Source organism: Cucurbita maxima, unplaced genomic scaffold (assembly GCF_002738345.1).
Source record: "Cucurbita maxima cultivar Rimu unplaced genomic scaffold, Cmax_1.0 Cma_Scf00024, whole genome shotgun sequence".
In the NCBI taxonomy this organism is placed as follows: domain Eukaryota; kingdom Viridiplantae; phylum Streptophyta; class Magnoliopsida; order Cucurbitales; family Cucurbitaceae; genus Cucurbita; species Cucurbita maxima.
This window is the reverse complement of record NW_019272040.1, coordinates 2,579,162-2,602,685: the sequence shown is the minus strand read 5'-3', so window position 1 is coordinate 2,602,685 and position 23,524 is coordinate 2,579,162. Positions and strand designations below refer to the sequence as shown.

Sequence of the window (23,524 nt, the reverse complement as noted above, 5' to 3'; positions counted from 1 at the left end):
GAATAAACAAAAATTTAAATAAATTATTTACGTTGAGTTCATCATTTAATAAATATTGTTTTGGTCGAAGAAAAATTTACTTCAGCATTTTATATAAATTAATCTACAATTTACCATTGTTCTAGAGATATTCATGAATTATAATTTATTAAGAACCATATATTTATTTTTATTAATATTTAAAAATATAAAAAATTAAAAATAAATTGATTAAAAAGTGTATAAAAGATTAGATATTCAAATCGATACAAACTACTAAACTAAGTAAAGACATACACTTTTATTTACAAAAGAGTATAAATCTACAAAGTTCTCAACTGATACACAATATTATCTCAAATTCTTCTAAAGACTTACAAGAAGATATATGGTATAATGATCATCAACTATAAGCCAATCTATACGCACGTATAGCCCCAAAACCGTGTAGCTATGTACTCTGTCGAATGGATGGTTTAAAATCTAGTATTCACTCGATTCTACACCAACATTTTAAGAACAGAGACGAACACCGATGATTCTATTGATATGAGTTCATGAAAGAAATGAAAGTATAAGACTTCATTGAGCATGGCGGAGAGGACCTGGACATGATCTATTCTCTCCTCGAGCTGGTTGTGTGGACTATAACTCTTAATATGGTAATGACAGTTGTAAAACTTGAGGTAGAACAAAGGACCCAGATATGATATGTTCTCTCCATTTCGAGCTAGCTGAGTGGAATCATAACTCTTAATAGGGTAATGACACGGTTGAAAATTTTGAGGTAGGACATCTCTGGTGTGTTGATAAGTAATAAAACATCGAGGACGGGGACGAGGACGAGCTAAGTAATTTAGTGAAGAAAAACACTAATTCCAAATGAGGGGTTTTTTAAACTGATTAGCCATTGCCTCCTGGAGAAACTTGACAATGGATGTGCGTTCAACTTCTTTCTCCCTTTTGAGTTCTAGATGTCGAACCTGAATTTGCAATGTGATCTATAAGAACAATGCCTTGGCGCAACAATAGATATTACAGCTAATTGAGTTGCATAAAAATGGTTCATTTGATCATTATAAATAGCTATCCAGATCAACCTGAACTTAACCCTCCGTCTTAATGACAATGTAATGAAGATTAAACACTAAATTTCTAAAAAAGAAACTCATGATTAAGATGATTCTAGATTAAACCCCATGAATTTACCACACCACATTCTTTCAAAATGGTGTCATCCTAGAGTAGACACCGATTACAGTTTTGTAAGCTCAAGTAAAGAAAAATAGGCAAATGTTGGCATGCTATCAAGTCTTCTATAAGCTAGAATTTAGAGGTAGGATTTAGAATGACGGTTGGATATGAATTCAAAAATCTTCTCTCTCTAATAACCATTTGATATAAAATCGAGGACCTTTTACAATTTCTCCAATGGTGCTAATTTCTCTCTCATTCTCCAATGGTGCAAAACTATGACGGTGAGATCCACATCGATTGGAGAGGAACGAGTGCCAGTGAGGACGTTGAACTCCGAAGGGGGATATATTGTGAGATCTCACATCGGTTGGAAAGGGGAACGAAGCATACTTTATAAGGGTGTGGAAACCTCTCCCTAGTAAAGGCGTTTTAAAAACCTCGAGGGGAAGCCCAAAAGAAAAAGTCCAAAGGGGTTAATATCTGCTAGTGGTGGGTTTGAATTGTTACAAATGGTATTGGAGCCAGACACTGGGTAGTGTGTCAGCGAGGACGCTGAGCCCCGAAGGGGGTGGACACCAGGCGGTGTGCCAACGAGCACACTGGACCTCGAAGGCAGGTGGATTGTGAGATTCTACATCGATTGGAGAGAGGAACGAGTGTCAGGGAGAACTTTGGGCCCCGGAGAGGGACGGATTGTGAGATCCCACCTCGATTGGAGAGGAGAACGAAATATTCCTTATAAGGGTGTGGAAACTTCTCCTTAGCAGACACGTTTTAAAAACCTTGAGGGAAAGTCTGAAAGGGAAAACCCCAAGAGGACAATATCTGCTAGTAGTGGGCTTGAACTGTTACAATAACTACTTGTGGTAGTCTCCTCGAACAATTTCTCCATGATTTGGTACATCTTTATAGTATCAAACAATGGAGGAAAGAAAAACTAGTTTACCTTAGATGCCTGTTATCTTCCATCATTTAAATTTTCTAGCTTTAAAACCCAAATGCTGCTTAGATATATATTGGAGTTTAGAATAGAAGTCTTACCCTTACTGAACCTCTATTTGATACACCAGAGTCTGTAATAATAACAAGGCATTTTATGTCATGCTCGTTAGCATATTCATATTGCTCCGTGAAGCTTGGATCAGGTGTAGGGACAAGCTGAGCCTGATGAAACAAAAAGCACTTCTCAACTGTAACAATTCAGTAAACCGTAGATTATCCTAATATATCAATACTTAACCTTAATCTTCTCCTCCCATAGCTCCACAACAAGTTCCATGCGTTCTAACAATAATCCACCTCCTCCTCGCGAACAAACCAGGAAACTGGTGCTCCCCTCATTTCTGCAAAGTTCATAACGGAATAAAATAAGTGAAAGAAAATGCTGAAAAGTTTCAGTCGACCATGATATAAAAGACTTGGCAAAGTAATATAATGACTATAAAGTGCACCGGATGGGTTTCAAATCTACAGCAGCTTGCTGAATCATAGTCTCTAATGCAATGCTGGTCCCAACGCCACCCGGAGGGGTAGTTTTCTACCAAAGAAAAACGAGTAACATATCTTAAATTTGAACATTAAAGATCAAATGTAAACAAAACTAAAACGCATTTCTGGACAAAAAGAAGACAAGACTCAAATCTTTCGATAACATTATAAGAGGTCGAAACGTAAGTGCGTCGGATGACAATGAAATTTAAAGTTAGAAACAAAGAGTGTTGAAAGTCTGTGTTCAGGACCTATAATAATATATCCCATGTGCCCAATACTTCTCTCCGTATGTTAGTGTTTTTTTTTTTTTTTTTTGGATTCTTTTTCTGTAACTCGGCTATTTCATTCTCATAGTTTTTCTTCTGTGTCAATATTAACTCACATATGCTCGGCTCCACATTTGCTGCAGCAAATAGTCATAGCGGCCACCAATAGCAACCAGTGTACCTTCAGGATGTGAACCAGGATGATTTTCCTTTGTTAAGTATACCTGGACATGCAATTGCAACTCAGTTTCTGACACTAAAATAGAGCAAAATACTGCTCGAGTATTACACATATACACTTGGAGAACATAAAATTTAGATTTCTTTGGATGAATCATGCCCAATTAGAAAAGCAAACATGCGAGTAGTAACTAATACTTCAGTGCATAAGAGTGACGCGTTGAGACAAGAGATTCAGCTAATCAGGTAGAAAGATTTCAGGCAAAAAAAAACATAATCTCGCTGAGAAGACAAGCTCAGTTATTGGCTTTTTGCACTAAAATTTTCACATAATCAAATTGTAACGGCCCAAGCCCACCGCTAGCAGATATTGTCCTCTTAGGGCTTTCCCTTTCAAGCTTCCCCTTCAAGGTTTTTAAAACGTGTCGGCTAGGGAGAGGTTTCCACACCCTTATAAAGAATGCTTCATTTTCCTCTCCTTCCGACGTGGGATCACACAAATGGTCTCATAATTTCTTGGCCTAGAGGGTTGAAGGTCTAAAACATCACAGATTTTAGAATCATGGTCTCAATAGCAACAACACTCAACCAATATATACATACAATCACAGATATGCACACATATATATGGACATACAACCACACATTTATATGATTTCAAAATAGAACTGCAAAGACAACCATCACATTTTCCATGTGGGAAGGAAGGGAAACCTGATACCTGAAAAAAAATATCTCGATGGTAATCCTCTGTTGGTGACATTAAGGCATCTATGTAAACATTTGCTTCAAGCCTCCACACTTTCAAGTAGTTGAAAAGGTCTAACAACTCAACAAGTGCTCTACGCATGGGTTTGTCTGCATTATAGTCTTAGCGAGGTTAAAAAGGATACATTTTTTATCTGAAACTGTAGGAATATAACCAACCAGTTACAACAATACCTGTTGGAAGTGCTCCCCTCAATCTAGGAACTGCCTGATCCACTGCACCACAGAACCTAAAAACTACAGTCTGCAATCTATTTACAACAGCTTGTGCTAATTTGAGTTCCTGTAGTAGAATAATTTCTCTTAAATATAATATATACACAAGTTCATCATAAATGTTCACGAACCTAATGAAAAAAACTTTGATCAAAAAGAAAAAAAATATTTGTCTAGTCTATAGCATTAGTAACTGTAATCCCATTAAATAAGAGAAATAGTTGACTCCCCTATATCTAGTTAGATTTAATTGTCAATATCTAGGAATTATTATATTCGTTGGATTTATTTAGATTTAGTTAAATGGTATCTAGGATTATTATTTAGATTTAGTTACCTAGTATTTACTCATAACAGGATATGTAATTCTCTAAAACATAAATAAGAAGTCAAGCTAATTCAGACTTGCAACGTGGTATCAGATCTTTTAAGTTCTGGAAAATATGATTAGAACCAAAACTCTAACTCAATCAGTGAAGCCTTAATCGCTATTGATCATCTCAAATTTAATTAGAGCATTCGTAGTTGTCGTCGAATTCATTCGGAGCCTTCATAGCTACCATTGACAAATTTATTCGGAGCCTTCATACCTACCGTTGACAAATGCATTCGGAGCCTTCATAGCTACCGATCATCTACATTTACAAATTTATTCGGAGCCTTCCTAGACAAGCATGATATACCATGTATTTTATTTATTCGGAGTCTTTTTTAAAAATATTTACCTTTTTATGAAAGTAAATAAATATTCAAAATAAAAGACATACAATGAACGCAAACCTGCAGTAGTTGGCGCCTTATCACAACCCATTTTGATTTCCTCTCAGAAGACTGAGGACGTAAGGATACCATCATAGAGAGCAGCTGCATTTACAAGAGAAATTCAGCAAGGGCATATGAAAAAATAAAATAAAATAATTAGAAATTATAATAAATAAAATCATTAAGCTACCTCCGCCACTTTATGTCTATGTTCTGCCTTAACACCAACCCAAGACCAAATAGCATTCAACAGATCTCCATGATTTAAGTGTATGTCACAAGATTCTGAATGAAAAAAATATGAAATAACGTCTACAGTCACCTGAAACATTAGCAAATAATGTTGAGGATTTTGTTCATCTACACAAGAATATTTAAAGGCTAGTAAACAGATGTGAAAATGCAAAAATGAGATAGTGAGAGGGAAGAAGAAGAAGAAGAAGAAGGATTTAAACTTCATCTAATATGGAAAATCAAGAGAACGCATACAAACAAAATACAGAAAAATAAGTGTCCGGAAAAAATGGTTAATGACTGAGAAAGAACAAGTAGTTATTCAAACGTAATTACCTAAACGTGGAAAACTATAATTTCTTTGGTAAAGGACTGACAAAGAAGCCCAAAAGGAAAACTTCCAACTATATCATACAATATCGTTTTCTTTTTTCAACAGTTCATGTTTTTCATATCTAGATGTGTCAAAAGGAGAGATTAACAATAACTTTCTTCTTGTTTCTTATTAAAACTTCAAATCTTCCGTAAAGTGATCAACATTATGAAGCTCAAACTAACTTATTCCAATAAAATTATGAACAAATTATTATTAAAAAATTAGCATACAACATTTGATGATGTAGTAGGATTAGGAAAAATAGGATAAATCCATATTAATCTTCTTAGTTTCCCTTTAGGATTTTAGTTTGCTTTCATTTCTCTACAAATAGAGAAGTCGTGTATTCAATAAGTTTTCATTGATAATAAGATTCTTGATAGACTTCTTGGACAGAACTCTCCTTAGTCACTTGGGATACGTAGTTTAGAACAAGAAACCTACCATCGGTTGTGGAAGCCTCCTCCACACCCCATGCTTTGAAATGATGCTTTCATGATACGTGGATTAAATGTTTGGAAGCTATTCAATCCTCATACCCCAATTTGTATTAATTGGTATTCTTTCATACCTTAATTAGTGTTATTCTCTTTTACTTTCTCGCTCCATTTGGAAATTTGTTTCTTGGGACATTTGTTGTTTGCATGACTCAATCATGCTTGTCCAGGTCATGTTGTCCATGGCTACATGTTCATTCCAAACTGTTTTTTCTTACTTTCATGCTAGTTAGGTTTTTACTATTTTTATTATGTCAATACAGGGGTGTATGATCGTTCACCAAAGTCGTGGTTGTTGCAACCTGAGTACACTATTTTAAAGCTGTGGTTGTTCCTTATTCGTTTATAGCCTATAACATTGCTTTCTTTCAAATTGTCTTCAACTCACTTCCTTGCTCACGTTTTCTAAAATATTTCTCTCAAACATGACTCGAGGCTTGATCTCACATCAAGATTGTTTGCAAAATTCAACTTTCACACAACTAACTTGTTCGCTAGGTAAGCACAAGCCACGTACAATCGTTTTTCTGCTACCATAAGAGTGCGATTGTGACACCAAGCACAAATATGTAATGCAACAAAACATCTATACAAGCCAAACATAAAACCCAGAGAACAGTGTGGGAAGACAAGAAAAGTTCATTTTCTTACTTTTAACAAAATAGTAATACATGCATGCTACAAACAAAAATAATGGGAATTAAGAATGAAGTTGCACTACTAATGCGAGATCTCACATCGGTTGGAGAAGGGAACGAAGTATTTTTTTTAAGGGTGTGGAAACCTCTCCCTAACAGACGCGTTTAAAAAACCCTTCTGCTAGCAGTGGGCTTGGACTGTTACAAAATGGTATAAGAGCCAGACATCGGGCGGTGTGCCAGCGAGGACGCTAAGCCCTGAAGGGAGGTGGACACCGGGCGGTGTGCTAGCAAGGATGTTGGGTCCCAAAGGGGGATGAATTGTGAGATCTCACATCGATTGGAGAGAGAAACGAGTGTTAGCAAGGACGCTGGGCCCCGAAGGGGGTGAATTGTGAAATCCCACATTGGTTGGAGGGGAATGAAACATTTTGTATAAGAGTGTGGAAACCTCTCCCTAACAGATGCGTTTAAAAAAAACTTGGAAGGGAAGCCCGAAAGGGAAAGCCCAAAGAGAACAATATATCTTAGCGGTGGGCTTGGGCTTGGGCTGTTACAGCTAACCTTTCCAAAAACACATAACTAAGAAAGGAAGAAAGGAAGGAGAGAAAGGAAGGAAAGAAGAAGGCCGGAATGCGGCCCATTTAGTTTTATCAAAAAGTAACAAATCAGTTCTCAAATGTATTAAACTAACGGACCGTGTACCTTGATAACCTCTGCCTCAGTCAAAGCCGATGTACCTCCAATGATATCAAAATCACCCTGTTGGAGATGATAAAACGAAGTATATATAACCACAGTAGAGAAATAGAACATTTAACTGAGAAAAGCATAGATATGGACACGGAAATAAAACATAAAAAACAAGACCATGAAGCTACCCAACTTTCAAAAAGACTAGGACAGGAGCACAATAAAGACGTGAAATTAAGGATTTTATGACAAAGAAAGCTAAAATCCAACATATGTAATTCCCATCGGCAATTTCACAATTGACTCGGCTAGTAGTGAGAATTTTCAATCAATCGGCAATTTTCAACACTCAAAAGAAAAAAGGTGTATCTTATATATTAGGCTGTCCTTTTATTTAGTTTCATATATATTTCTCACAGTTTCCTATAAATAAAAAAATTGCCTCCTTTTGGTTAATTTGTTACCAAAAACATAATTCTAACACTAAAAAGCTGAAAACAAATCTCTAACTAATAAATAAAACAAAATCAAAATACTAACTACCAAACACACACAAGACGTGTAAAATAGTACCTGAAGGTATCGATTTGGAGGTGAATGCCCAATTGCTCTTCGATAGACACACGCTATATCATACCGTTTAAATGAAGATTTCTGTAACAGAAAATCAACAACTTAAAAAAGTACATTTAAAAGTTTAACAAAAACAACTGACGCATGGGGGAAAAATAAGCAAAAAGCAATACAGACCCTATGGTTAGTTACATAGAGAAATATTAGTTACATAGAGAAGTATGATGCAATCCTCAGAGTCAATTTCAGAACAATATTTCCGTTCACTATGAGATACCTGACACTCCATTTTATCTATTCTTCAAGTTTTCACATGTTCATCTGAAATTACTAATTATGAGACACCTGAAATGAATTAGGTTGTTGCTATGCACCTAATTCATTTCAATACTAACTAATTACCACTCATGAATTGAAACAAAAGCCATAAGAATTGCATTAGGGAAAAAAAAAACAAATTAGCTACTTGGCTTAAAGGAAGTAGTTTCATAGCATACAACTCAGGAGCAATTAAAAACAAACAAAAAACAAAAACCAAAAAGATGCAGGAAGTACCTGACAGGAGACGAGCCAATTAAGAAAAGGTAAACGCAGCTCATGACAGAGCTCAAGTATATCTCCACCATGGCTCAAAAGTTTGACCGTGTTCCTTCAATATTAGTTTGAACAGATCAGCCAACTCTAACATGTAAGAAGCAAGCTAAAAATTTCCTTAAAAAATACTGGCAGTTCAAATTAACCATCAAACCTATTGATTTGCGCAGACCCATCTAACAAATGCATGGGACTTATTTCCAAATGCTTTGCACAATGCAGCCTGAACAACTCCCTTGTGACGTCAATAACATGATCACGAACCTCAGTGCCCAAATCTGTGTACTGGATAGAGGCAGTACCACAATCAAGTTGGTCATCTTTCATCACTAATGTCTCTTCACTGAAGATAGCATTAACAACTCTATCGTATATACTTGAGTCCTCAGATGTTTTCATCGTTCGTAGAATATCTGGACATGAAAGAAAACCAATCAATATTCAAATAAAAGAAACTAAAGAAGTACATTATTTTTCTTTTAGGTTAAATTACAAAGCTTAGCACTTAAATGTCCAGGTTTGTGTCTATTTCGTCCATGAACTTTATAAAGTATCAAGGAGATCCTTGAACTTTAAAAATATCTAATTGTTCCTCGAACTATCAATTTTGTGACAAATAGATCGTTGACCTATTCCACGTTTTTAGAAATTAACTAATCAATTAAATATAAAATTGAATTTTAAGTCCAATAAGATCTTAATCTTTTAGTTTTATGTTCAATAGATCCATAAATTTTTTAAAACCTCGAATAGGTCAAAGACCTTTTTTTTTAAAACAAGAAACGAAATTAAAAGCATGCCGATTTCAATGAATATCATACAACAAAAAATTAGCAAAAGGAATGGAGAGAACGCCATGAAGAAGATATTAGCCTAGCATAGTCAAAACAATCAAGCAGTGAAAGATACTTGTCTTCGAAAATTCTTTGATTATTTTCCCTCCACAATTTTAGCATAATACCTTTTGTAGCATATTGGTTTATATTTTTTATATTTTCCCTATTTATATTTATTTGTTGTAATTGTTGCAAGTCTAAATTAGCTTGCTTTTGTATGTGAAAGAATTACAAAAGTTGTAAGCTTCTCAAGTCCCAAATGAATAGTTAAATTAAGTCAGTTTCTTTGCTCAACAACTCCATGAACCACCATCGTTTTTTGTCGACCCCAATGCCTCAAGCTTCCTAGCACAAGCTGGGGAACGACCAAAATCATATCCATAATCATAGAAGAGTTGGATGCTGATAGTAGTAAGTTCTGATAACTCTGCTATAAACTGCTAAAGACAGATTGTTAGAGGCTGCTATGTGAGTTAGCCTTAGCTAAATTTTTTAGGGCTCCTTTAGCTTTAGGCTTGAATTAATTTGAGGTCCTTTTTTTAACAAGAAACAAAACTTTTCATTGATATAGTGAAAAGAGACTAATGCTAAAAAAATATCAAGTTGATACATCATTATTCTCCAACCTAAACTTGTCAAGTTGATCAATTTTCATCGTAAACTATTTGAGGTCATACTTGAGTATACACCAAAGAGTTCAGAATGCATAATAAACAACTTACTATCTAACAACTGATACTCCATTCTTGGAGGAAAGGCATGCTGGAGGAGTTCCAAGGCTGAAGGACGCTCAGATGGACTCTGCGACATTAAACGTCGTAACAAGGATGCTTGTTCAGGAAATTCAGCAACCCAAGTGGTTGGAAGCTCTCCTTTCTGCTTCAAATCAGATAGAACAAGGTGCCTCTCCATCGCAGTACCAAAAGGGTGCCAGAGCTCAAAAAACACAATCCCTAAGCTGTACATATCAGCCTGTAATCCACAACGACTCAATATCACCCAACAAGACCCAGCTACATGAAAATATAATTGCCAGCAGATTCAAGCCAAACCCTATCCAAAGTGAACTCAAGAAGAAACTTACTTTTTCATCAATCTTTGGCCATCCTTGTTCAATTTCAGGTGCTGTGTAAAAGTAGGTCCCAACTTGACCAGTACCATCAATTGAAACTCCAGTTGTATCTAGAGGAACGCCTACATCCTGATCTAATTGCTCCAGCTTTAAGAACTTAGCTGCAAAAAAACAGGTGCAAGATAGTAATTAGGAACTGCGTCTAATTTTACTTTGAAATTTGTCCAATCAACATGATATCTTTTTTATTGTTCACCATCAACAATTCCAACTTCCCACCCAAAAGACAAGAATGACAAGTCTTCTCAAGAATCTGAATATGTCCCAAGCAGGCCTTTATGCATATGGGGCCGTGTCAATTTTCTAACAGAAGAGTCTCACGAGGAAAAAGTAAGTCGCAATCAGGAAAAAAAAAAAAAATGAACAGGAGACAAACTTTTTACTAATATAATGAAAAGAGACTAATGCTTAAAAATACAAACTCCAACAAGAAAGTGAAAGCTCACAATCAGAAAATATGTGTAGAAAGCTGACATTGCATGAAGGATATAAATCATACCAAGACCAAAATCCCCGATTTTGATATCATTACGGGCATCAAAGAAAATGTTACTTGGAGTTAAATCCCGATGAATGATCCCTTGTCCATGTATATGTGCCAGACCTTCCACTATTTGATGGAATAAATGCCATGCCAATTCTTTATCAAAATGTGTATATGATTCAAAATCCTGACGAAGAGTCCTTCAAACAATAAAAAGGAGAGACACAATAGTGTGAATAAATAATTCATGCCAGAAAATCCATTTTGAATAATCCAACAAATAGTTTTTTACTAACTATACAGTAAGTACAGTAACAACAAGAGAAATGAAGCAAGCAAGAGACTTCAATCACCAAAGAACAAAACTTATGAAGTAAAGTAGGTCAAAATTTACTTTTATGTCAACCTTTTGAGCCTCAATCATATTGAGTTTATTATGAGTTGAATTGAAAACTCCACATATTCTGAAAGAAAAACTGCTGGTCCAGGTCCATTGTATAGTTGATGCAAAAGAAGAGGTTGCAAAAATTTAAGAAAAATTCTACCTGGGACAATATTCCATTTGGATATAAAGATATGTTGATTCCAGCTTATTCTCATGATCCAGTGCATCTGTTGCACTTGCACCTTTATAGCTGAAAGTAGAACTCAATGGAGTCGTGGAACCCCAAGCGGCCTCTCCATAGGAATCAGAAACACCAGCTTCAGACCACGCCTGAAAGGTTTAAATACTAATTTTATACATCTGATGACTGGATGGTTTTTTCTGCTTCAGAAATCACTCTAGGGAGGATGCCCTTTCAACTGATTAAGATGTAAAGTACATAGTTTATCATGGAAAACCTTTTCTAGCCTATAAATGAAGAATAAAAATCAAATTCTCCTGTGGCATTAATAATTTAGTATTTAACTCTGTACTCTAGCACACAATGGCATGCCATGTAAAGATACCTTTTATGCTAAACAATTCTTCAAATAGATTAAACACATTATTTACAAATGGTGTGATACTCTCCAAGCAAGCAAAATGAATTTCAAAACGAAGAAGAAGCACTAAATATTGTCTTAAGCCACTTCTTGTATTATGAAAAGAAACTATTAGAACGCCCATTACCTGATAATATCGAACAACATGTTGATGTTGCAAACGGGAAAGAGTGGACACCTCCCTAATACCCCAACAAAATAAAAGCATAAGCATACTTCATAAGTATCAAACTTGGAAATCAAGCTGTGAATAAAATATGAAAAGAAAAATAAAAATAGTAATGCGCAAGGTTCTTCCTCATATAGTTCCAAGCTAAGATGGGGACAGCTTTAACATAGTAAGAGAAGACCACTCTAGCCTATGTCTACCTATCGCAACATCTAAGAATGTAGAGTTACCAATTTGTTTCATTGGGTGCCACCTCCCTCACAATTATATGAGAATTAACAAGCTCAGAAAGAGATCAGCTAGAACATCAATGATGAGCCCACCCTCCTCCCCAGACATCAACTTTAAAAGCTGAAGAGGTTGGCTGACAGGATGACTAAGGCGAGCATAACTACGTCACAGCTAACCTGAAGACTACCTACTCGTAGGTACAAGAGGAGAGTGGCAGATTCCCAGCAGTTGGATTTCCACGAAAGTGGGTCTAGTGATGATCAACATATGAAAAGCCAGGTTTCCAGGATGATCGATACAGATGTTGCAACTTGCAACCAAAAAAAAAAAAAAAAAAGAAGTTGGCACTTGAAGAGTTTTAAAAAAAATAAGCTTCAACATCATCAAGCTATCCAACAACTTGAACATCCTATTATACACTATATGGTCTAATCAATGTTTTTGGTTAGCTCTTTTAATTTTTTTAAAATAAAAGGGAGAATAAATGCAATAAAGAAACTAAACTTAAGACGGATGTATATTCTCTAAATCTGAGCCATTGTACGTCTACAGTTAAATGGAACTGGCTTTGAAGCTAACACGTAAACTGTGAGTTTGTTTGGTTGGTTCCTGTGATCTGAGATAATTTCCCTGTATTTGTAGATAAAGACTGAATGGCCTGATGAATGTAATAATTTTTTTTCTTGAACAATAAATTTCTTTGTCAAGAGACTTCAGGCACTAATAAGATCGCAATTAATTCCCTACTTTTGTAATTAACCTTGATTAACTTCTAAATGAAGTGAAGTTTCGGGTTTCTTTTACATTGTGTTTAGCCTTAATATGAATACACAGTAGCGCTTTTGTGTGATTTTATAAACCAGCATTGTTATACATTTTGAAACAGTTATACCTTAGGATGCGGTCATCGACAGGCAATATTTTGTCCTTGAGGCGAATTTTTTTCACAGCATATTGTCGTCCATCTAGTTTGTTTTTGCATAATACTACATGTCCAAAACCACCATGACCTGTAACTCAAAATAGAGCCAATAAGAAAAATACCAGGCTTGATTAGGAAAAAAGGTGCATACTAAAATTGAAGAAAATTGACAACAATGAATCACCAAAAATGATGGTTTCATCCACCAACAATCGAAAAAACCTTATAAAAGAGATTATAATAAAGAACTTTTACCATATACAAAATATTGTTGGTGATGGTTCTTGGTTTTCTTCGGAAGATTTAAAATAGCTAACGTTTTCAATGTTTGGTGAAGACCTTATTCATAGCTTCATTCAATTGCAAGAGGAGAGTGGCAGATTCCCAGCAGACAAATTTTTTGAAAAAGTATTTTGTTTGTTCTTTAAATATTTATTTATTTTAATGACTAATCTCTATTTGGTTGTGTTTGTTGTTTGTATTTTTTCTTTCTCACTCCCTCCACGAGTTTGCAGCCCTTGAACAGTTGTTCTTTTTTTCATTATATCAATGAAAATTTGTTTCTTGTTAAAAGAAAAGTTATTAACATGTCGTCCACATCAACACACACACATCCTCCATTCCCTTTATTAAGTTGCTTTACAGAAAATTAAAATTTAGAAGGATAAACAGAAATTTATAAACTTCAACATGTCATATTCTAAGAAAAACTAAAGGTACAACCACACATCGAAGAGAAACCATCAACATTATTACAAAAGGAACATGCACATGTGCAAAACGCCAAAACACATTACCAAGGGGCTTTAGCTCCTCAAAATCATTAAGATATCGAGAACTCAGTTGAGAAGATGTTGGCCCACCAAAATCAGAGGGATTCCAAAACTCGGAGAAACTAGTAGCATTCTAAGTAAAATAAAAATTGAAAAAAAGGGTAAGAGTGCAATTCCAAGAAAGAACAGAGAGGCAGAAGCATGAAAGTTATTAAAATATGAAGAATGACGAAGTACCATCTCTTCCTGGAAAGCAGACTCAAATTTTTTATGGAACGTGGAAGACGGTTTAGAGGCTAAATCCAGAGCCACTTTTGACAGGATCTGTTGATCAAATAGATAAAGATAAGGATTGGTAAAGGACACGGGTGAGGAATAATTATTGGACATACCCCCGAGTTGTAAAGTTCAGACGCCAATTTTGGTAGAGCATCAGCCAATGGTCCTTTAGGGGCACATGCAAGATGGAGCAGATGAACCTAATAAAATAAAATTCAAAACCATTGACACGTGGGATTTAAGTTAAAAACAAAGTATAGAATATCAGCACAAAATCAAAGATAGCAATAAAAGAACTACCATCATTATATCCCTATCAGTAGTTTGGGACTCTTGTTCCTTACTCATGGAAGCAAAGGACCACTCTGAAGGCTCACTTTCAGATCCATGGTCATCATCTTCAGCAGCATGGTCTACAATAATAGAATCCTGTGCAAGTATAAGGACTTCATGCAGAGGTCGACATGCAAAAATCACATTAAGCATACATAAACTATCAACCATACATCAACATCTACAAAGAAAAAAATGTGTGCATGAGAAGTCAATTATTTATCTTTTCTTACTCTTAGTTGTTTCTAATTCATTTTAAAATGAAGGTTTAATCACTTTGATGACTATAATAAATATACTTTAGGAAGCTATTGCCTCTGTCTTCCCACATTTTCTCCTTTCATTAGGTGTTCTGTTGGGTCAAGTCTTAGTGTTAACTTCTGAGAGGATTGTTGGGTGGGTGATAAACTAACTCCGTGAGTCGTTACCACAGTTATATAACATCTTGAGCAAGAAGTTGCACTACATAGCTTCCAATTTCCCTTCCACTGATCCATCCTTGTCATTGTATTTGGGTTTCTGCTTCCCCACTTTGATAGCAGGCGTTAGACATGGTGAATTTTCTTTTTATTCCTTGGGATAAGCATGTGATTCATGGGAGAAATGACTTCGGATTTTGGACCCGGACACTATGAGGGGCATCTCTTGTAGTTCTTTTTTTCGCCATATGGCACAAACTTCGCTTCCTCCTTGCTCTAGAAAATTAAATATGAAGGTAAAAAGAATCATGTGGCAACTTTTACATGGGAGAGTCAACACTTTGAATCGTGTTCAGAAACATTCTTCTTTGGTGTTTTTCCCACAATGGTGTGTTCTGGGTATATGAAAGGCAGAGGCTCTCCAACACTTATTGTGGGGTTGTCAGTTTGATCAGTCTCTTTGGCCACGGTGGTTGAAGTTGTTTGGGTTATGTTTGACTGGAATAGAGATTGGTGGACTATGGTGGGGGAGGTGCTTCTAAGCTCGATCTTTCATGAGAAAGGCAAAGTCTAGCACCATACTAGCTTCTCTGCCATTCTGTGAAGTATTTGGCTTAAGCGTCATAATAGAATTTTTAAGGAGGTGGAGAGGTGGCAAAATTTAATGCGTGTTTGTGGGCTTCAATCACCAAGTACTTTTGTAATTATGATATTGATTTGGTTTTGTCGGACTAGAATTTGTTTCTATAGCTAGTTCTAGGACTCCCCTTTTTTGGCTTGTTTTTTGTACGCCCTTGTTTTTCTTTCTTTTTACTCAATGAAGCTTGATTTCTCACTAAACAAAATAATAAAAGATACTTAGGGAGCATGAGCACAAAATTTTGAGCAAAGTGCCATGTCCACATGTATCGAACACATAAAGATATGTGATTTGAACCATCCAACCTTTTTATTATTCTTCAAAATCTTAAACATATTAGATGGGATCACATCACACAATGAAGGACACAATCTACATTAAATAAAACTTCCCTACTTCTTCCATGAAAGAACCGAAAGCTTTTACCAACCTCACGTCAGCTCAACAAAAAAGAAACTATGAAAATTCAAAAACAAAAAAGAAAGAATATAATTGCAATGTTGGTGAAACGTCAGCTCAGCATAAGAATGACATGAGCAAGTTGGCGCTGAACAGGTTTTTTTTTTTGGGGGGGGGGGAAGACCAAATAAAAAATTTGTCATAGGCACCAGTAAAGTACGCAATTTTAAAAGACACAACAAACATCTAGTATAGTGAACCACGTCCAACAATGCTTACCTGCTTCTCATCTTCAGTAACATCTCCCGCCTTCTGTACAATTAAGGATCTTCTTGAATGAGATGAAGTTATGCTATGACTCTCATCTTCACTTTCTTCCTCGAGGGTACCTAGATTAAAGGAAGGAGACAATAATTCACCTCGCTTTGAATTTTGCTTAGTCAATAGGTTTTGAACTTTATCAAGGCTCTTTTCTTGGACAGTTCCTAGTTTCAAGCTATCAGCAAGAGGTTGGGCTTGAGAATAGGGCTTCTCATCCATGTCAAAGCTCCAGCTCCACAACTCCCCAGAACCACTGAAGAGGTCTATATAGCCATGAACATAAGGTCCTTTCTCGTTTGAAGTTACTTTGTCTGGAAGCAATTGAGAATTGTTATCTGTATTAGAACAGCCAACCTTGCACAATAAGTAGAAAATCACCATCAGCAGACATCAAAACATAAGAAGAAAAAATAAAGATAAAAAAATGCACTTGAATATTCATAAAATAAGCACTCCAGTATCTTCGTGTAACCCCCTCCACTAGAAGGTACAGTGTGACACTAGTGACACAATCGCACTTTTAAAGGCAGCGGACTAGCGATTATGCGGCACTCACTTTCCAACGACAAGTGAGCTAAGCCAATTTGTTCTTGTGTCGCCTACGGCCAAGCGACGTATGATCGAGCCTCTAGCCTCGGTTTTAAAAGAAGGTTTTAGAAAACGAGGGCAGAGAGAGGTTTTAGAAAACGAGGGCAGAGAGAGGTTTTAGAAAACGAGAGCAGAGAGAGATTTTTGAAAGAGACATTATATAAGCAAGCAAGAGAGAGATAACAACGGCTTACAATATATAACCTTGGGTAGGGAGAAGTTGACAACTAATCATATCCCCCTATAGTACATTCTGAGGCATTTCATGTCTGGCAAGCCTAAACATGATATTTTTTAGGCGTCATACGCCCTAAAACTACAAAAGTAAAAACACTAGAATGAAAAGACATGACAAGGGTTTGGCTTGTCATGGGCATGCGGCCATGGGCAACACGCCCTGAACGAGCATAACCGTGACAACTAGCTCCTGTTTATTAGGTTACTGGTGAGGTTCTTTGGGTAGGGTAATGTATTTAAGGTTGAGAGATTTTTTTAGTTTTCTACAAGTTTCGAAGATTCAGTGGCTCAGTAACTGAGCATTCTGTTGAGGATTAGCCAACTCCTATTGAGTTTTTTTCTTTTTCGTTTTTTTTTTTTTAATAAGAAACAAAACATTTCATTTAGTGATTGACAAGACTAATGCTCGAAGATACAAACTCCAAAAGGGAGTGTAAAACAAAAGAGAGCAATAAATGGAAATAAATGAATAATCAAAAAGTAGTCTACAAAGGGCATATAAAGACATTCCAAATGAGATAAATATCCTGAAGCAAAAACCCAACAAAACTCTTTGATAGAGAACACCTGGAAGAGGTCCATAGTTTCTTTTAAAGTGCCTTCAAACCTAAGAAATAGGGAGAAATTATTTCCTCTCGCTGACACACGTGGCTTCCATTTTTATAACTATTAGATGCATAAGAAGAGATTCAAAAATATTTTTAACCCTACACCTAACAGTTATTGTATATGAGTGGAGATGTAGAATGATAGAAGGGGTTATTACTAAGCTTAATATTCTGAAAGTATGTGACAAGGTGCGCTATCCTTCCTAGATAATATCCTTAAGAGTCCTTTCGCACAGTTGGAGAAGATGGATTAAAGGCTACATCTCCTGCATAAACATCTGTTTCGTTTTTCTTTTCTTTCCTTTTTTTTGTTTCTCTTGACATGCAGCCTGAAGAGAAGTATTGAAAAAATACCGACTGGCGATTGGCGATGGAATTATTGGCGAACGGCAACAAGCAACAAACAAAGGGACAATGACTAACAACAGAAAGTGATGGCGGCTGACAGGGAGGGTTGAACAAGGATAAAGGGAAGAAAAAAAAAAGTTACCGCAAATGAAGTTTAACACTTATCAGCATTATTTATTAAAATCCAATGATCAGGAAAAAGATACTATTTAAGTGGAATTTTAAAGAAATTATTGATTTAAGTATAGCCTTTTTTATCGATGTTTGAGAATATCTTACTGATTCATTCGATTGTCCTATAGTTACTATTTCTGACAAGAACTCCTGAGCAGCCTCGGCCAAATTGAAAATCATTATCCTTCCATCTCGAGCGTTATAACTTGCCTGTAAAATGGAAACAATTCTTATCTTGTTATGAAGATTCAAAGACATGGAAAACCATAAATTTCAAGTGTACCTATTAACAAAGAACAACAGCAAAGAAAACAATACCCACTACTGCATAAAATCTCTATTCTAAGTCAAAACAATACCCAAATGACTGCAAACACCTCGCCCACAAAGACTAAGCAAATTGACAATCCCATACTGACTGATGGAGATCCTCTTCCTAACTCCTACAAAGAACACGCCACAGCGAGAACAACACCAAAAAGGAATGTCATTGAACACGGTCCAAAGTGTGACTCTCCCATGTAAAATTTTCCATACATAAAATCTCACCTTCCTAGGGATTCTAACCTTTGAGAGCAAGGAGAAACCAAAGGTTGTAAGGGGTGGGGAAGGACAACCAACAAATGGGAAAAAAAAAAATAACTACACAAAAGCCCCTTGAAGCATTAGGCGTCCAAAACCTAAAGTTTCTTCTCCCATGAATCACAAATTTATCCCAAGCTTATCCTGAAGAATGGGAAAATCCCCCCCAAGTATATTACCTCTCTATTAGAAAGAGCGTGATGAAAGCCCAAAGATATTGACGAGAAAGGATCAGAAGAAGGTAAAGCCACATAATGCAGCTTCTTAATTAAGATATGATATAAATGTGGGAACAACCCACAAAGGGGTTAATCACCCAACCAACAATCCTCCAAGAAGTGAACACTTGATCCATCCCAAACAGAACATCTAAAAAGCAAAGGAGAAAAAGAGGGGAAACTAAAGGCAACGGCTTTCCCAGAGAGATCAAAGGGGAAATTTCTCGAAATCGTAGGCCAATGGCCCTAATGGATGGAGAAATTTACGGAGGCTTGAGAGCAACAGATAGGAATATCATCTAGTTTGGTATCCTGTTTTTTCTCCACTGCTTCAGATAAACACAGTCATTCCTTATCAGAATTCTGAAATAATGTATCGAAGGCTGCTACATATGAGCCTGCAATACGGCTGAAATTCCACTTCCACGCTGCTCAAACTAATTTGCGAATCATCATCAGAACCAAAAACACCATGGGAAAATACTGATTTAGAAGATGAATTATCTTTGGAAGAATGAATAATTCCATTAGAAAGATTAGTTCCAACCAAATCAGTATTGCTATAATCAATTAATAAAGACTGAGGGTTAACGTTTGGTCTACCATCTTGATTAGATAGAGGACCTTCCACCTATTATTCCTTACAATCCAAATGTTCCATAAAATACGTGCAAACTCTAGCAAGCAACAAAAAGGCATTCCATTTCACAAAAGAGTGGATGGAGAAGTAGCTCCTCGACCATGAGACATTACATCCTTTAGATGGGCCTCAATGAAAATTGAATGCCTCAAAGAAGCAACTCCAAAATCCCAACTCTACAAAAGGTGGCTAAGATCCTCAGTCACACTTAGTCAGAGGATACGACACTGCAACCCTATTAGAACAGGTGATTCCCTCATAACACAATCCAAGTTATTAATTCTTCCGTGAAGGACCTACTGCACAAAGAATTTAACTTTATGGGAATTTTAACCTCCCACCAAGAGAAAAGAATCATGCAACTACAAGGGGAGGGATTCACCAGATAATAGTAAAAGGAACCGCCGCCAGAAAACCCTTTGAAAGTGCTAAAACCTCAAAGATGAATATCCCTTTCCCTAGGCTAGCAGAAAACCACATCATCAAGGATAAAAGAGTTATAATATATCTTGTTTCTCTATCAGAAAAAGGACAACATGACCTAATAGAAAGAAATGATGTACCTCCAAATATAGGAATGACAGAAGCCACCAAATGCCTCCTCAGAGAAGATAGATGATATAATCAAGAAAATAAAAGAGCAGAGGAGTCTACTTCCCAATCACTTGTTCTCCCAAAAGTACATATCCGCCCTATCACCAACCGAAAACTAAGCAAATTGAGATAAACATAGGAACCCAATGGAGATATATTTCCATGGAATTGTAGGATTGCTTTTCAGAACCCCGCCCGAGAATCACTCAAAAGGATGGGCCCATGCATTCCCATAATGATCTTATGTCATAAGGTGTCAAATTCATCATGTGGACAACACCACAGCCATTTAGCCAAGAGAGCGAGGGCCTTAAATTACCTATGCCTAATCCCCCAAAATCCAATGGCTTGGTCATTGAGTCCCACCTCACTAAATGAGAACCCTTCCTCTCGTCAACTCCTTCCCATAAGAAGTCCCTCCTAAACTTCTACAGAGTCTTACAGACCAAACATTGGACCCTAGGCCTAAATAGGGAAAGAAAAGTTTGTTGCCATAATAACTACTTAAATATTTTTCATAATCACCAATTAAAAATTTAATGGTTTTCCTTTTAAAAAATAGGAGGGAGTATTTAAAATTTGATTAGTACAATTATTGAAATAAATGTCACATCTACATAAGTACGTTTTAAAAAAATTAGAAAATAAACAGGTACATTTTTCATCAAATAATGATTAGCCCGTACCTGTTCATGAAGTAGAGAAAGCAACTTTTCAGTGTCACCTTTTGCCAAACCTTTCTCCGGGGTTATAAGCAACTTTGGACATTTGTATGGGTATCCTGGCAAGTATCTAACTAATAACAAGAAGAAATACAGATATAACTTGGCAACTCAACTAAAAGGAAAAAATAACAAAAAAAATTGAAAACAACATACTTCACCGAAAGAAAAGCAGATACATCTAGATCCTCAAACCCCATGTCATTTGAATATGGCCTGATTTCCAAAAGAAAAAAAAAAAAAACAAAAAAAAAAAAAGCTCACGTCTACAATATTTTAATTCATTGGTATGATAGGTATAGTAGAAAATAACACTTACCTAAGCTTGATGGTAACTTGAGGAGATGGGCCAGAGACAACTTTGCAGTCTTCTTGAAATATCCCACACCTAAAAAAAAATATCGTAGATTTTGATTTGTCATTTTCTTTATTTTGAAACTTCGTCTGCTTCACATTGGTGGAGGATACTTGACCTCTAGAAACCATTTTTCTTTCATTGAGAAACACAAAAGAAAACCAAAAAGAAAAACATACAAAAAGACAATCGAAATTAAGGAGCCACAACTACTAACTATACAAAATAGGCTCGAATCCAAAAGAATAAGATCTAGCAAATAATTATAGAACTCTTTGGTAATTAGGAACTTTTTAAATTTCAAGGATGAAAAAAACGAATTTTATTGATAAGTTCAACCAGTGAGAGCTTTAGGGATTTGATTATTTTTAATGATTTGTATTGGTGTAAATGTTTATACCCTTTTAAAGAACATAGTCTTTCTACTTTATTTTGTAATTTGTGAACTTTTTTGTAATCCACCTTTTGTGGTCACTCCATTGATCAATGAAATTATAAGTTTCTTACTCTATCAATACAAAACCAAAAGAATAACAAATCTCTTTAGTCATAACGGATTCCCTTAAAAAAAGAAGAAGAAGAGGAAAGAAGGAGAGAAATATCATAGAGACAACTTCATAAGAACAGCCCAAGGCTGCTTGCATTGCAAAATCGACATCCAAACAAAACTTAAAGCTTCCTCCAAAGAGTTGGAGAGAACGAATCTAGAAACAAAACAGCATAACCTTAAAGAGGTTCCTTGCACATCACACACCACCTTGGAAAGATTTTTGTTCTTTAAAGAGAATCATGACCACTAAGTTCCTCCTTGAAAAGGGATCGAACGAGCAGTTTGACATTCTTGAACTACAACTTTTCCAAAGGAAGAACTAAAAAGCTGTTTTATAGAATTTGCTCAACATATCAACTACTACTATGCACCCATTGCAATCACCTCCTACCTAGAAAAGATGTTGGACTTAATGTGTGTAGCACTTTTGTCAACTTTGCAAAGCAATACTTTCCTATTGTAATCTTTTGGACCTCGACCAAAACCATAATTACATCTAATCTTCCAAAAAGATGGATGTTCATAAGGATAGTTAGCAGATCTTCCAAGGCATCCATCCACCAACCAGACCATCGTTTGATGATCCGACATACATTTGTAGGGGTTAAAAGGAATTCCTTTTCCTACTCTTTTTTATCTCCATTGATGATAAAGACTTTGTTTTCTACCCTACACGAGCCTTGTAGTTTAGGTTCAAAATGATGGAATATGGGAGGTAATTCAATGCCAAACAAATAGATGTAAATTGGATCCAACCGGTTGTAATGTATCATATACGATTGGTTTCGAACGAACTGAATTTAATAAGGTTATAAAAAGTAATAATCAATCAGTTACAAGTACTTACAATGCAGTGAGCTCTTCTGAGATAAGCTCGCCCTCTTCGCCACTGAACGAATGATCTTTCTGTGGCGTCCTTCCCTTGCTTCTCTTCCCACCCCCTCCCCCACCACGCCGCTTCTTCTTCGAACTATGCCCCATTTTCAAAGCCAAACAAAAAAAAAAGAATCAACCCCCCGACCTCACATTCACAACCTCACGACGCCAAATATTCGTGACCACGAAGAATCCATCTTCCACTTCACATCGAACTCTCTCGCAGTCGCATGGAACTAGTCCAACATTCAATGAAAAAACACAGTCAAAAGTCATTCAATACATAGCAATAACAATCTGAAACAACGTTTCAGCTGATTCCAGGCAAGGAAATTACCTCAAAATTGAAAAACCGAAGCTCTGAGGCGTTTTGAGACACTCGTGAATGAAGCAGCCGAAACACGCAGAACAGCGCGTAACAGCAGTCAGAGCAAATTGAAGTAAAAAACAATGGAATCAAACGGAGCTTTCTGGACAAATCTGAGATGGTGGAGCAGCTGACTTTGATTCTCTGATACAATTCCAAAGTCTGAATTCGATTCCCCTGGAAGTCTCTGTCGTCACGTTCATGAACAGAGGGTTGTGGGCACACGCGAGTCATGCGTCTTCAAAGGCCATCGGCGGCGTAAAAAAAAAAAACAAT

At 36.2% G+C, this 23,524-nt stretch overlaps 1 protein-coding gene across 3 annotated transcripts; it reads right to left on the bottom strand.

Annotated features, from left to right (window-relative positions):
* Nucleotides 1-285: 285 nt before the first annotated feature.
* Nucleotides 286-23,513, bottom strand: LOC111497683 (eIF-2-alpha kinase GCN2). Of its 3 annotated transcripts, XR_002720649.1 has the most exons (31): nt 23,219-23,513; nt 22,853-23,117; nt 21,420-21,488; nt 21,257-21,316; nt 21,065-21,170; nt 18,450-18,554; nt 16,348-16,743; nt 14,578-14,706; nt 14,391-14,477; nt 14,236-14,322; nt 14,023-14,131; nt 13,196-13,313; nt 12,031-12,085; nt 11,462-11,631; nt 10,932-11,116; nt 10,385-10,533; nt 10,023-10,272; nt 8,619-8,877; nt 8,426-8,519; nt 7,871-7,951; nt 7,310-7,366; nt 5,050-5,181; nt 4,878-4,961; nt 4,056-4,164; nt 3,835-3,971; nt 3,050-3,157; nt 2,628-2,713; nt 2,417-2,519; nt 2,218-2,340; nt 680-962; nt 286-584 (listed from the first exon to the last, which is right to left on the bottom strand). XR_002720649.1 is itself a non-coding variant. In XM_023148565.1 (30 exons), exons 2-30 carry the CDS (start codon nt 22,984-22,986, stop codon nt 852-854), a joined length of 3,693 nt encoding a protein of 1,230 aa, XP_023004333.1. In that variant the 5' UTR covers nt 22,987-23,117; nt 23,219-23,513; the 3' UTR covers nt 286-851. The 3 variants fall into 3 exon arrangements, 2 of the variants coding, with proteins under 2 accessions (XP_023004333.1, XP_023004335.1); XM_023148565.1 differs by having other exon boundaries at nt 286-962; XM_023148567.1 differs by lacking the exons at nt 22,853-23,117; nt 23,219-23,513 and having other exon boundaries at nt 286-962; nt 21,065-21,174.
* Nucleotides 23,514-23,524: the final 11 nt, after the last annotated feature.